General features: G+C 37.0%; 1 protein-coding gene across 1 annotated transcript in view; it reads left to right on the top strand.

Moving 5' to 3' along the window:
- Window positions 1-13,307, top strand: part of NAB1 (NGFI-A binding protein 1) — a 37,977-nt gene extending 24,670 nt beyond the window's left edge. Inside the window, exons 4-7 of the mRNA XM_006147817.2 lie at window positions 6,742-6,831; window positions 8,596-8,755; window positions 10,426-10,542; window positions 12,673-13,307. Of these exons, the coding sequence (XP_006147879.1) occupies window positions 6,742-6,831; window positions 8,596-8,755; window positions 10,426-10,542; window positions 12,673-12,761 (456 nt within the window). The 3' untranslated portion in view covers window positions 12,762-13,307. The remainder of the gene's footprint in view (window positions 1-6,741; window positions 6,832-8,595; window positions 8,756-10,425; window positions 10,543-12,672) is intronic.
- The last annotated feature ends 912 nt before the right edge of the window (window positions 13,308-14,219 follow it).

The raw sequence follows: 14,219 nt of genomic DNA, 5'->3' as shown, positions 1-14,219 counted from the left end.
AAATAACTACTTTTTATTGATTCTATTATGTACCAGTTCCTACTAGGCAGTTGAAATTCAGTACTATAAACTTTCTTGTCCACCCTAAGTGGAGGCTGTATGATTTCCATCTTATAGCCAAGTTTAGAAAGGCTCAGTAACTTGCCCAAGTTGCCACCTTGCTATCCAGTGGTGCAGAACCAGGGCTCCTAATCTATGTCTGCATCCTACGCTTCAAATAGTGCCACCTTCCTGGGTGCTACTGAGCATTCCCAAAGCATCTTAGGTACGTAAAACACTACTGAGACTACACCTTTCCTCCTGCTAGTATGGTGTAAGGCAGAGTGTGCACAAGACTGAGGATCTTTAAAGAAGGGGTAGAGTGACAGGTACTATTTTGTAATCCAATGAGCTTTATCTAGTCAACAGTTAAAAGTCTTTAGTAAAAAAGTTAACAATATAAGCAGGGGTAGAGTGACAGGTACTATTTTGTAATCCTATGAGCTTTATCTAGTCAACAGTTACAAGTCTTTAGTAAAAAAGTTAACAATGTAAGTTACAGAATGTATGTAAATATAAGAGATTGTCATTTAATCTGCTAATTTGTTTAGAATGAATAAAAACAGCATGTTGGGAAGATACATAGAATAAATCAAAACAAATGTGACTTATTTTAGCTTGCTTCTGACAGCACATGTTTAAGATGGCCTGACAACACGTCCAAGGAATTGAAAAACTGAGCCAAAGTCTCCAAAATCTTTAGAAATGTTAAAGTAGATTCAGTAATACCCTTTCCTTTTCATTAAGAATACATTGAGGGCCAGACAACGGTGTGGTTAAGACCGCTAGATCCACATGGATAACGGTACAGTTCAAGTCTTGAACCTGGTGACTTGAAAAACATGCTAAGGGGAACCAGCAGTTAGCGTAATGGCTATGTCACTGGACTCCCATGTAGTCGACCGCGGTTCGCGTCCCGGACCCGGTGGCTTAGAACTCACGCTGGGCGCATGTGCATGCCCAAGATCCCGAGAGGAGAATGGAGGAGAAGGGATTGCGGCATGACCATCCTCCCTGGGGGGTGATTTCTCGCTTTCTGTCTCTATGTCTCTCTCTGTCTGGTAAGCACACGTGCCCTATAGCAAAAAAAAACCTCTCAAAAACAAAACAAAACAAAAACAAAAAAAACATGCTAAGCACCTCGTGTGTGTGTGTGTGTGCCCAAAATCCTAAGAGGAAAAAGAGAAGGAATTGTTGCGTGGCAATCCTCCCTTCCCCCAGAGATGCTTTCTTAATTCATAGCTCTCTCTCTCTCTCTCTCTCTCTCTCTCTCTGTCTCTGGCAAGCGCATGTAACATATAGCAGATTTTTTAAAAGTAAGTAAAAGAATACATTGAGGATTGGCCCCAAGATCCACTAGTTAAGGGATTTGGATCCCTCATGGCCAGCTTGTGCTATTTGAATCCTTGCCCCTCTTGACTTGAAAAACATACTGGATCTGTGTGTGCATTCCCAAAATCCCAACAGGTTGGAGAGAGAATGGAGAAGGGATTGCATTGTGATTACTGTGTATTGGTGAGGGTGGTTTCTACCTTTCCTCCTCTTGGTCTTTCTCTGGCAAGTGCATATGCCCTCTGGCCAGAACAAACAAACAAATCAAGTGGAGTTCCATGAACAAAAGGTCGTTCCCTCCAGTGTTACAAGTAAGGTCTAAGAAGGGAGAAGGATATGTAAAGCTGCTAGTCTCAGGCTGATGGCCACTGACTAAATGGGCTGTGACTGCTCGCACCTCGAATCTGTGAGTCTTCTTCCCTGAAATTGCCAGAGACCAGACAAAGATGGAAGATGACAGCATTCCTGACCCTGTGGGGGTGGGGGGTCAGAGTAGCCAGAGATAACTGGATAAAAGAAATGAGATTTGTTAATAGAGCCCAGAAAATCTGAAAATTGGAGCTTGAAGGAGAAAGACTTAGAGGGAACATCTGCTAGCAGTTCCAGCAGTGTGAGGGTGGGCTGGGGGTAAGAGGAGAGAGGGACGGGGAGGGAAGAGGGTCACAATATCCACCCACGCAGTTTCTAGGCTTGTTGGAGAGAAAGCTGGTCTCATTTGATGTAGACTACCCCCTGGATCAAAAAAACAGAAGTATTACAATCTGCTATTCATACAGAAAGTGCGAGTAGAAAAAAGGAAAATGCACATGTGAGGTTGAGAACATCTGCTGTAACAAGTCATTTAGAGACAGCTAAGCGGTGGCTTTAAAGCAAGTTGCTAGTGTTTGGTGGAAAAGATGAGGAATGGGGGTGGAGACCAATGGGATGAGAGTAATTAGGTCATGAACAGCATCCCGCCTGTATCTTTTATTTTCTCAGCACTCAGACCCAGGGTCTCGTCAGCAAGGGAACACTGTGATTAATGGCAGCAGCCAAGAATATGACATGGAGATAAATTGCTCATAGCACGGTACAGCTGGTGCCTGGGCAGAAAGCTCAAGAGACATACAACCAAAGGCCTGTACCAAACCTCATGTGAAGGAGACCCGTTTCTTGGGAATGTTTTCACTTTTATCCTCGAACCTACTTCATATACAGGGATAGACACTTAATCCTGTAGTTTTCCCTCCACAATGAACTGTCAAGACTGTGGGAGAAAATAATGACTAATGTACTCAGTCGCAGAGGAATCACTGATTACTTGAATATTGTCATTTAGTACTGCAAACTTTTATTTCTCTTTATGGAAGAGTGGTGTCCATTTTCCCAACACTTTCATATTTAGAGTCCGAAGTTTCAATATTCTCATAGTCACATAATCCTGACAATGCCACCATGTGTTAGTACGGCAGCGTGTACTTTCCTAAGATTTGCCAGTTTGTATTATGTCATTTAATCCCCACAAATGTCCACTGAGCAGATAAAGCAGGTGGTGTAATCCCTGTTTGAAAAAGTGGTAACAGTGGAAATAATGCTATTAACTTTTTTGCCCAAGTTCAAACTTGAGGCTCTTTTTTTTTATTTAATAATTATTTTAACTTCAGTTTTAATTTTTTAAAATTATTTGTCCAGAGAGAGATGGGAAGTAAGAGAGCAAGCAAGCAGCCAGGTCCAGGACTAAAACTGCTGTTAGCCATGTACGAGTCCAGCACCTTTAACCACCATGCCATCTGCTGGCCCCCAAACTTGAGGCTCTTAACATGAAAAGACTAGGTCACCCTTTTCTCTGTCTGTAAGCTCCTTCAAAAAATAGTATTGAAAAAAAAATAGTATTGAGATAATGGGGCTCATGGGGGTTCTGGCTGGGTACATTCCACTCAGAGTCTGCTCATAAGCTAATGACTCCCTAGCCCAGTTTTCCAGTCCTGATTTTGCCCCAAGCTCCATATTCAGTAACCTGCTTACCTGGTATATCTACAGGGTGGTTCATCAGCAGATGGACTCAGTCCATTCCCAGCCGAATTCATCACTCCAGCCCCTCCTCAACCCTCTTGATCCCGAGTTCTTTGTTCTAATAAATGTCACCATCCAGATCTCAGTAGCCTGCTCTCAGGAATTTATTTCTCTGTTCCATCTGCTACCTGGTTCAGAGCTGGGTCACCATTCTTTATCTTCACCACAGCCCTTTAGCTAGTCTCCCTACCACCACCTTTATTCCACTTCAATACATTTTTCTCCTCATGGCATTCAGGTTGAGCTTTCTAAAATGCAGATCTGATCAGTCTCTTCAAGACCTTCAATGGCTTCTCACATGTAAGATAAAGTCCAAAATTCTTAGCATAGCTTACCAAGGCCTCACAGAACCTGGCCCTGCATTTCTAATGTTTTGCATCACTCCCTTTCTCTCAGTGTATTCCCTATTTTAGCCATAGCGAATAGCTTCTGGAGTGTATCCTGCTCTTATTTCCTCCAGGCCTTTCAACTAGGGACTCTTCGTAAAGAATTCTTTTCCTTCAAGCCGCAGCCTAGACATTATGCCCTCTGGGATGCCTGCTCTGCCTCAGTTGCCCTCTGCTGTGCTCAAGATCTGATCTCTGTCCATTTCCCCTTCTAGACTGTATTTGTCAGGAGAGCAAGAAGCATGTCTGTATTGTTTGCCATTGTTTTCCCATACTGAGTACAGTGCATGAACTAAGTGAGTAAGACGTTTTTGCATTTTTGTTGTGTGATTAAGCATTATGCACAAGTTTCTTTCTTTCTTTTTTTTTTTTTAAGAGAGATTTTTGCCATAGAGCATTTGCATTCACCAAAGAGACAGAGAGGGAGAAAGTGAGAAATTACCCATGAGGGGGATGGCCACACCACAGTCCCTCTCCTACATTTTCTCAGGATTTTGGGTATGCTTGCACATGCACCTGATGTGAGTTTCAAGCCTCCATGTCCAGGACTCAAACTGCATTTGGCCATGTGGGAGGCCAGCACCTTAAGCACTGTGCTACCTGCAGGCTCCAAGCACAGGTTTATAGACTTACAGAGTTCTTTTCACTCTGACATTTCCCCACCAATATACTCAATATTCTCTCTCTGTTAAATATCTAGTTCCTGCTCATACTTGAAGCTATGTATGCCATGTAAATATCCCTAAAATTTATCATTTTTTCCCATCTTATAGCAGGTTATCTGCTTTATTCTGATTATATCTGGTAGCTTTTGAATGAACTTAAATATCAGTAACAAACATTTATTAGGTAATTTCTCTTTTTTTTTCCTTTTTTTGGGGGGGAAGTTTTTGCTATAGGGCACATGCGCTCGCCAGAAAGAGAGAGACTGAGAGACAGAAAGCGAGAAATCACTCCCCTGGGGGGGATAATCATGTCCCAATCCCTTCTCCATTCTCCTCTAGGGATCTTGGGCACACATGCACGCACACATGCCCGGCATGAGTTTAAGCCACTGAGTCTGGGACTCGAACCATGGTCAACTACATGGGAGTCCAGCGACATAGCCATTATGCTAATTGCAGGTCCCTATTAGGTAATTTCTATGTACTGAGCTTATTTATTACATATTAAAGGCATTACCTCATTTCATCCTTTCAATAATCCTACTAGGTTTTCCTATCCCAATTTTTCATGAGAGTAAACTGAAGTTTAGAAAGATTAAATTACTTATCCAATGTCTGTACCTAGTAAGTGATAGGGTTGAGCACAAGTACAGATCTTTGCAGTTTCAAAGCCCCATTTCCTGTCATAGGATATATAAAGAAGAAATCAAGCCAACATGAGAGAATTCTTAAATTCAGGTTGGAATTACCAGATAGCATTTCAAAAGAATTTCTAGTTTGATCTTTGCCACATTAGATATAACAAAAAACTTCCAAATGGGTTAAAGGGTTACAATTAAAAAAAAAAAGGAACTAGAAATTTCAGAAAAACTGGAGGGTATTTCTGAATATCACTTACCAAACTTCTAAAGCAGAATGCAGTTCCAAACTTTATCAAAGTAGAAGCCCTAAAATGAAATGGAAGTATATACAACTATAGTATATAAGATTGAAAATGTTTTTGAGTATCAAAAGTATAGATAAACTGGCACAAATTAAGTAAACAATACCCAGTGCTGGCATAGAAATGGTCATTCGCAGTTGGATTCAGTCCACTGTTGTTGAAAATGTTATGTTGTTGCTGATGTGTGCTAAGTAATCAGACCTACAGTGGTTGAGTCTACTGACAAGTGCAATCTTTTATGTTGTCATTGTTCTCCAAACCAGAGAGTGTAACAACTATTTACATAGCCTAATATGTAACTAGTTACATATTAGGTATTATGAGCAATCTAGAGATGATTTAAACTATAGAGGAGGATGTGCTTAGGTTTGCATAGGTTACATGCAAGTGCTACACCAACTATTATAAAGAACTTGAGCGTTGTATTTTGGTATTTGGGGTGGGGAAGGGTGAATGGTTTCTGGAACCAATAACCCATGAGTAATAAGGAATGACTATTGCCTGTGATACAGTAAAGCAGTAAAGTCTCTTGCTAAACCAGTAAAAGGCCATTACTAATTTAGTAAAAGTATATATAAAGCATAAAAAATAATACGCTTTTCAATAATTTTGCTTTTGGGATTCTGTTGTAACGAATAACCTATGGAACATGCTGTTTCCATGAATGTATTTCTGTAGTGTTTTTCGTAACACTAAAAGTTAGGGAAATAATCTAAATTGTCCAGGGGACCAGCAGTTAGCATAATGGCTGTGTCGCTGGACTCTCATGTAGTCGACCACGATTCAAGTCCCAGACCCGGTAGCTTAAACTCATGTTGGGTGTGTGTGCATGCGTGCCCAAGATCCTGAGAGGAGAATGGAGAAGGGATTGCGGCGTGGCCATCCCCCCTTGAAGGGGTGATTTCTTGCTTTCTATCTCTCTGTCTCTCTCTGTCTTTCTGGCGAGCACACACATCCTATAGCGAAAACCTCTCAAAAAATAAAAAATAAAATTTCCAATATGAGGATAATGGTTAGTTGAACCGCTAGGTAAAATAAACATCACCATTATTATCAGTGATAAGAAAATCTGCTTTCCACTGTGAAACAGTGGGGGGAAAATATTTTCATTTATTATTTTTACTGAAGTTCTAGGTGTACAAAATAAGATACCGGTATCATAAAAAAACGAATGAGATACTGCACATTAACATCTTAGACGTGGGTATTCAGGTAGAGATATTAGATGATTTTCTTTGCTTTAATTTCTAAGCTTTTGATAATATGGTTATTTTATTATGAATTACACACTCTGAATATAAAAGACTTACTCTTGGGCCCACAGGATGGGTTTCCAGACTTCCAGGATTCCGTGCACACACTCTTCCAGCAGGCTAGGGCGAAGAGTGAAGAACTTGCCGCTCTTAGTTCACAGGTAAATAAACTACCAGTTGTCGTTTCGTAATAACATCTGTAGGCGAAAAAGAAGTGACTGCTCCAGCTAACTTCAGTTTTAAGTATCTGAGGACTGAATTTATGTTTGTTTCTAAAAGTCATCTGATTCACAGCTGTCTCAAGATGGTGATAGCGACTTACTTAGATTTGGTTTATGAACAGAATTTGTATGGAGCTACTTCTCTGTCGTTATGTAGGAAATAAGGCAGATTCTTTACTAAAGAAAATTTTTAAAAAAGCAATTTAATATCGGGAAACAGCCACGTTGACTGTGGCTATATATAATTCACCTCTGAGATAAATAGTGCTATTCCTCAAAATACTAATAGACACCATTGTAATTATTATTAAATAATTTAAATTCATATATATTGAAAATTGTTGCTATATAGCTTCAGATGCTTTTGCTGTTATTTGTGCGTGACATTGAAGATAACATTTTAAAGTCCTTTCTGAAAACATTACCTTCTAGCACTGAAGTTTTTACTTCTCTTGAGCTTCTTCCTAGTGACTTATTTTTGGTTAAATTTAGTACTGTAAAGTTTTTTGTTGTTGTTGTTAAAATGAAAAATCCATTCTCCCCCTCAGAAATGATTATTGAACTTTCATCAATTAGTAACAGTGCAAGTATTTATTTTATTTCTCTGTGAATTAATATATTTCACCTATTGTTTTTTGTTTTGTTTTGTTTCGTTTTTGTTTTGTTTTGTTTTGTTTTTTGGGCTAAAGACTTCATGCCCTCGCCAGAGAGAGACAGAGAAAGGGGAATGTGAGAAATCACCCCACAGGGGAGATGGCTATCCTGCAGTCTCTTCTCCTCCATTCTCTCAAGACTTTGGGTACACATAAAGGCGTGTGCCCATGTAGTATCCAGCACCTGTTAATCACCACACCAATTGCTGGCCCATCCACCTATGGATTTTTAATATTGTGTATTGGGAATTTTTGTAACTTGTTTTATATATCGGCTTGTTACTACTCCTTTATATGGCATGGTAGTGATTCATATCTATGCGTATGTCTCATATCCCAGATCTACAGTTTGAATATGGACGTATAAGTAATTTACAACAGTGCAGAGAGGGGACATACCAAACACAGACAGACATAAATTTACATGTCAGCCAACTACTTGTGTATTTTAAAACATGATTGGCTGGGAAATAGTGCATTTTCATCCCATGGTGAAGGTAAAGATCCTTGTTGGCACTGATGTTTTTCTACATAATTTGCGTTGTTTAATTTTAGTGGAAGGTGTGTCTTGTGCTTCTAGACAGCCGTTTTACACCTTTTCTTCTCCAAACATACTGTCATCATGTCAGAGTCTGTGTAGTGCCAGGATCCTAAAATAAAAATGCCAAGATTTCACCCTGTGTGTTAGACGCAGTCTATAGCAGATGTTGCTGTTGTTCTTAGGTTTCTCTCTTTAAAAAATTCTTTAAAGGACTCAATACCTTGGAAAACAAAGCTATGGTTATTATTGCCTTTGAGCTGAGAGAGGATTCTCTTTGTAGGGCTGAGAAGAAAGCTTTTTTTCTTTTGTACAAAACCCAGCATTTTATGTTTTAACATGATGATATAGACATCTTTGCATATTTATGGAACATGTATACCACTTGAAGTGTGAACTAATTTTAATGAATACTAAATATATTTGCTGGAGTCTGAAATTGGCATTTTAAACCATTAAAAAATCTGGAATGTTTCAGTTACTGATTTTATTTTTTGCTTTACTTACGAGCAGCCTGAAAAGGTGATGGCAAAGCAGATGGAGTTCCTTTGCACCCAAGCTGGCTATGAGAGACTGCAGCATGCTGAAAGACGACTGTCTACAGGACTTTACAGGCAAAGTTCGGAGGAGCACAGCCCTAATGGCTTGACTTCTGATAACTCAGATGGACAAGGTGCATCTTTCGAATGACCTGTGCTCTTAGAGCCACCTTTGTATACTTCAGAAAGAAAGTGAAAATTCTCATTTTAAAACCTTGATTATGCTGAGATTACTTTATGGGTTCTCTGTCAAAATGAATTTTTAAGTTGTCCCATTTTTTTAAAAAGGAAAAAAATTCATTTTGCACATTTTAATTAGGTTTTTTTATTTTGGTTTGTTTTTATCCCTAGATAATAGTTGGCACATGTGATTGATATGTATTTTGTAAAGGGTGGAAATGAGAGATGAAAATAGTACAGGTCATTTTTCTCCATGAGAAACAGATTCTATGAGAGATGTTTATCTTTTTGGAAAAGTCAAAACTTCATTTATTTTTACTTCAAAAACAAATTTGTGAAATTTGCAACATTTGGTTCTTAAGAGAATATGGTAACTGCTTATAAAGTATTATGATAGTATACAACTCTTAGATTTAGAAAGCTGTGTGATTAGTGAGTATTCATATCATTTTAAAACATTTTTTTCATGACGAGAGTCAGAAGTCATTGCTATTTATTCATTCATAGCAGACTTATCTTAGTATCTCTCACGTGCCAGGCCTGCCTGTTAGCACTGAAGATGCAGCAGTGAGCAGGGTGAGTCCTCACACACTGGGAACGTACACTCTAGTGGAGCGCATTAAACCATATGAAAGTACATGCGTAGATCCTGCAGTTTCCAATAGTAATAAGTGTTTGAAGAAAAACAAGCTTGTGACGACATTTTTTTATATGTAACACTTTTCTAGAGTAGTTTCTACTGTCAGATAAGTAAGATTTCTTTTTAAATAAGAATTACTACCTTACACTTTCTTCAACATATAGTAAAATATTACACAAGACTAGATCACAATACTGAAGGAAAATTTTTTCTTTTTAACTATTGAGTCATTGAAAATAGTCATGACGCATTTTTGCATAGAAAAACAGAAAAAAGTGTATCGTGACTTTTCCGACAACTGCATATTACAGAAACTTTTTAGCTGAATCTTGTTTAACTCCTTCAATCATTCTTAACAATTAAGAGTGAACAGTTAAAAAGAAAAGACAATTTACAAAAGCATTTGTGACACCAGGATAAGTCACTGTGGGGTAGCAACTTTCTAATCTGATGGATTTAGGTTTATGGTAGAATATAACTGTGTATGAAGTGTTTTATACATATCTGTGCTAATTGTTTCTCATGAATTTTCCTGTAGGTCTTTTCTGTTTGTTTTTTAAGTAATCTATAATTGGCCTGAAGCCATCTCTGTCTCTCTTCCTCTCTTGTTATTTGTTCCTATGTGGTTAATGACATGTCTTGGTAAAATGGTTGCACTAGTAAGAGAATGCCTTATAGAGAAGATATATACACAAATGGGAATGCTCACTGTAAGTCTCAGTCTTTTATTTAATTCAGGTGTAGCTCTTAAAAATATCCAGTGTGAATGGTAAACCTAGGGACTAGCATGAAATGACTTGGCATTTTTCTCCTAAATTATTATTTAAAATATTTTTTCCATCTGTTGTTTAAATTTTTCAATTCCTATTGACTTTACTCGCTTATAAGTCTTGATCACACAATTTATGGAAGCCCATTTTAAGACAGACCGTGATGTGTTTTTAATATATTATTTATATTTTTTACTTTTTTCCCTTTCATTAGGAGAAAGACCTTTGAATCTCCGAATGCCTAATTTGCAGAACAGACAACCCCATCATTTTGTGGTGGATGGGGAGCTGAGCAGACTTTACTCCAGTGAGGCAAAGTCCCACTCATCAGGTGAGATGGTGCTGTGTGATTACAGAGAAACATTTAATACAATACTACATCTGCCAATTCTCTTCTACTTGCACTGGCATTCTCTGTCTCCTCCCTGTAAAATACCATCACCAACAATGTCTCTAGTCAATTTTTTTCACCCCTTGGGCATTATAGATTGATATAACATGACCAATATTTTTGTGTTTGTTTGTTTGTTTTATTTGTTTTCAGATTTTTTGCCATAGGGCATGTACACTCAGCAGAGACAGACAGAAATAGACAGAGGGAAAGTGAGAAATCATTCCCTAAGGAAGATGGTCACGCCATAATCCCTTCTTTGTTCTCTTCTCGGGATTTTGGGCACTCATGCACACATGTCCAGTGTGATTTTTCAAGCCTCCGGATCCAGGACTTGAACTGTGGTCGGCCATATGGGAGTCCAATGCCTTAACCACTCTTCTACCTACTGTTCCCGTGAGCAATATTTTTGATAATGTAGTATTCCAAAAAATGACAGGAAAGCTCATGAAAGTTGAGATTATTTTGATCAGCTATTAGGTGAATGGTGACTTTTCTACAAAAGTGTAACTGAATGATAAGTAGTTAATTTGAGTTTTGTTATTGCCTTTTTCTGGCAATAATATAATGTGAAATTTATGGACTAATGTTTTCTCTCATAGTAAAAAAATATCGTGTAACCAGAATCTCAAGTTCTTCTTGCCAGATGCGTTTTAGGGATGATGTTTGTATTTTGGAAGTAAAATGAATTCTACAAAGGATAAGCAGTTCTTCATTATAGTTAGATTTTTATGTATTTTTTTTTTCCCAAATAAAGTGAGGTAGACAAAGTTAAGAGACTAACACTAGTTGAAAGAATCTGTTAGCATTCAATCTTTGAGTTACAGAAAATTTAGGAGTCGCTTAATGAAAGTCACTGGTTTTATAGAGGAAGAAGTTGCCAGATAAAATGACTCTAAATTTGTATTATAAGTCAATGGGAAAAGTAGGTTTACAAGCATTGGAATTATACCTGACTTTAAATATATCACCCAAGCACAGTGAATTACTTACTTGGAAAAAAGCTATCGAGAGAGTTTCTTTCAATTTCAGCTTTGGTCCTAGTAGCAGATGCCTAGAAGGCCCAATTCCTAAGTAATATTCTGTATAGTGACTTAAGCGTGCTACTGCACACTGATTCTAGCTGCTTTAAAAGAATGTCCAAGAGGTTGACAAATTGAAATTATCCTAAAAGACCTTATCCTGGTCTCCTGTTTTCTAGTCTGAGAAAATAACTGATTTTTTAAAGATCTTTTAAAAGAAAACTTCCTAACAATTTCTCTTCCTTAGATGAGTCTATATAAAGAAACACTCCAATTACATTGATTTTATATATATTTATACATTTCTATTTATTTATAAATTTCTCACCATGGGGACACATTTTTGTATCTGTATTACACAGACATATAGTAGAGCTAGAGTTTTATGTAGAACAAAATGAAGGAATTCCTGAAAAAAATGTTTTTTTTGTTTGTTTTTTGTTTTGTTTGTTTTTGAGTACAGGTAATAGAGATACCATACAATGTAATCTCCTCACTCAGAGTTGGTTGAATAATCCCAGCTGCACTACTTAACTCTCAGTTGCTTCATCTGTGAAATAGAAATAATTCCTACCTCATAAAGTAGTTATAAAGATTAAACATAAACGTAATAGTATATGTGAATTGGAATGGCTGATAGGAATTCAATAAATGGTAACTATTATTTTTATTACTCCATCTACAGGACTTAAAATTCTCTTTTCAATAGACAAGATAGATTCATAAATTGAGCTACCTAATTTTAGATAAGCTATTAGTATTATTGGTTATCTTTCTAGAATTCTTTCAGAATATGTGTATATGTATGTTTGCACACACGTGTGTGTGTGCACATGTCCTAGTATTAATTCAGTTAGAGAGTGGCAAATGGAATATAAACCTGAAATCCAAGCTCTTAACCACAGCTCCATAAACAATTTTATATGGACTTGCAGAATCTCCAACAACTGATGATATTTGCTTTGGAGTTCGGGGGTTTGGTTTGTAACTTTGACTTTGTCCACTGATTTAAAATAACAACCTGCGTTGTGTTTCTGTGTTTCTGCAGAGAGCCTTGGGATTTTAAAAGACTACCCTCACTCAGCATTTACCTTAGAAAAGAAAGTCATCAAAACAGAGCCCGAAGATTCAAGATAGCTGTGATTCTCCCACTATTCTCTGGAGATGGCATCAGATTTAAGGATAATGCTCCATCATTGAAATAAGCCTTAATAACCAATGTTGCCTCATTCAGCTCAAACAGATTTCATAGCCAAAGCATAAGGACTGGTACAATAGTCTGTATAAATCAGGAAAATAAAACAACAGCCACAAAAGAGAAGACAGAGAGTTGCAATCTGTAGTAGAAATACTGATTCATTCACATTCCTGTGTAAGTCATTTTATGTAGAAAGGCTTACAGATTAATATTGTAAGCATTCATTATTTAAGAATGTACAATGTATTTGTGTAATTTATAGAAGTAAAATCTAGATGTTGAGACCTGTTTTGGCCCAATAGATGTGGATACAGTTTATTTTACTTGAAATTTTGTTGTCTACTTTAAGTGTGTTTAGCATAAATATCATTATACAACAGTTTAGAATCTTTGCAGTTATAAAGAAAGCTTAAGAGACTTAGTTATTGGCAGGCTGGCAGAATGGAAAGCAAATACTCAATTTAAACAAAGGAAAATAGCTGTGGATTAATTAAAAGCAAATACTCAATTTAAACAAAGGAAAATAGTTTTGGATTATTTAATATGTGAAAAAAGTGATTTTGTTTAATAGAATTGTGTGGCATTCACTCATGCTATTTTTACTGGTTTAATTAGTGCACATTTATACAATTAATAAATACTGAAGGAAAGTTAAAAAGATGAGTAATAGAGTAGAAATTGTCTCCTGACTCGTTTTCCCAGATTCTACTACCTACTAGCTACTTAATGTGTACCAAGATAGGAAGCTATTACTTGGACAGACAACTCAAAATAAGTTGACCGATGATATATAAAAAGCTTGACTTAAACATTGATATTTCAGAATGTGTTAAATAGATTAGGACATAATAAGTTAACCCTACATGTGATAAAAATAGGGACTGTTAACAAAGGGTGTAATAGATTAAGTTACCCTTGTCTATCCAGAAATTCTCTACTTGCAGGACTCAGAGACTAGATGGCTTTCCCTGGGGAATGTCTCCCCACCCAACCATCACAAGTGTGGATAGTTGCTTCATCCACATTTGCAGACATATGTCTGTGGATATTTAATTGCCACCTATATTCATTATTTATTTTTTAATTTCATTTTTGTACATCTTTCAGATTTGTGAATCCAGTTTTTCCTGAAAATTCATTGTAACTTAAAAATATGTTCTTAATTTCCCCTATTTAATGAATGAATATATATATATATGGAGTGTGCTTAATTAAATGTTAATAATGTACTCCTGAGAATTTTACATTTGAAATCCATAATGATAAAAAAAAAAAAAAAAGTACAGCAGCAGCCCATATTTTTTTTTTCTTCTGGTTTAAGGGAAGATATTTGACACCTTTACCTACTTCCTACAGATTCTTCTAAACCCAGATATTACCTAGGAGACCATAATTTA

The sequence above is a fragment of the Tupaia chinensis genome, unplaced genomic scaffold, assembly GCF_000334495.1.
Source record: "Tupaia chinensis unplaced genomic scaffold, TupChi_1.0 Scaffold000225_1, whole genome shotgun sequence".
Classification (NCBI taxonomy): Eukaryota; Metazoa; Chordata; class Mammalia; order Scandentia; family Tupaiidae; genus Tupaia; species Tupaia belangeri.
This window is presented reverse-complemented; position numbering and strand designations above follow the sequence as displayed.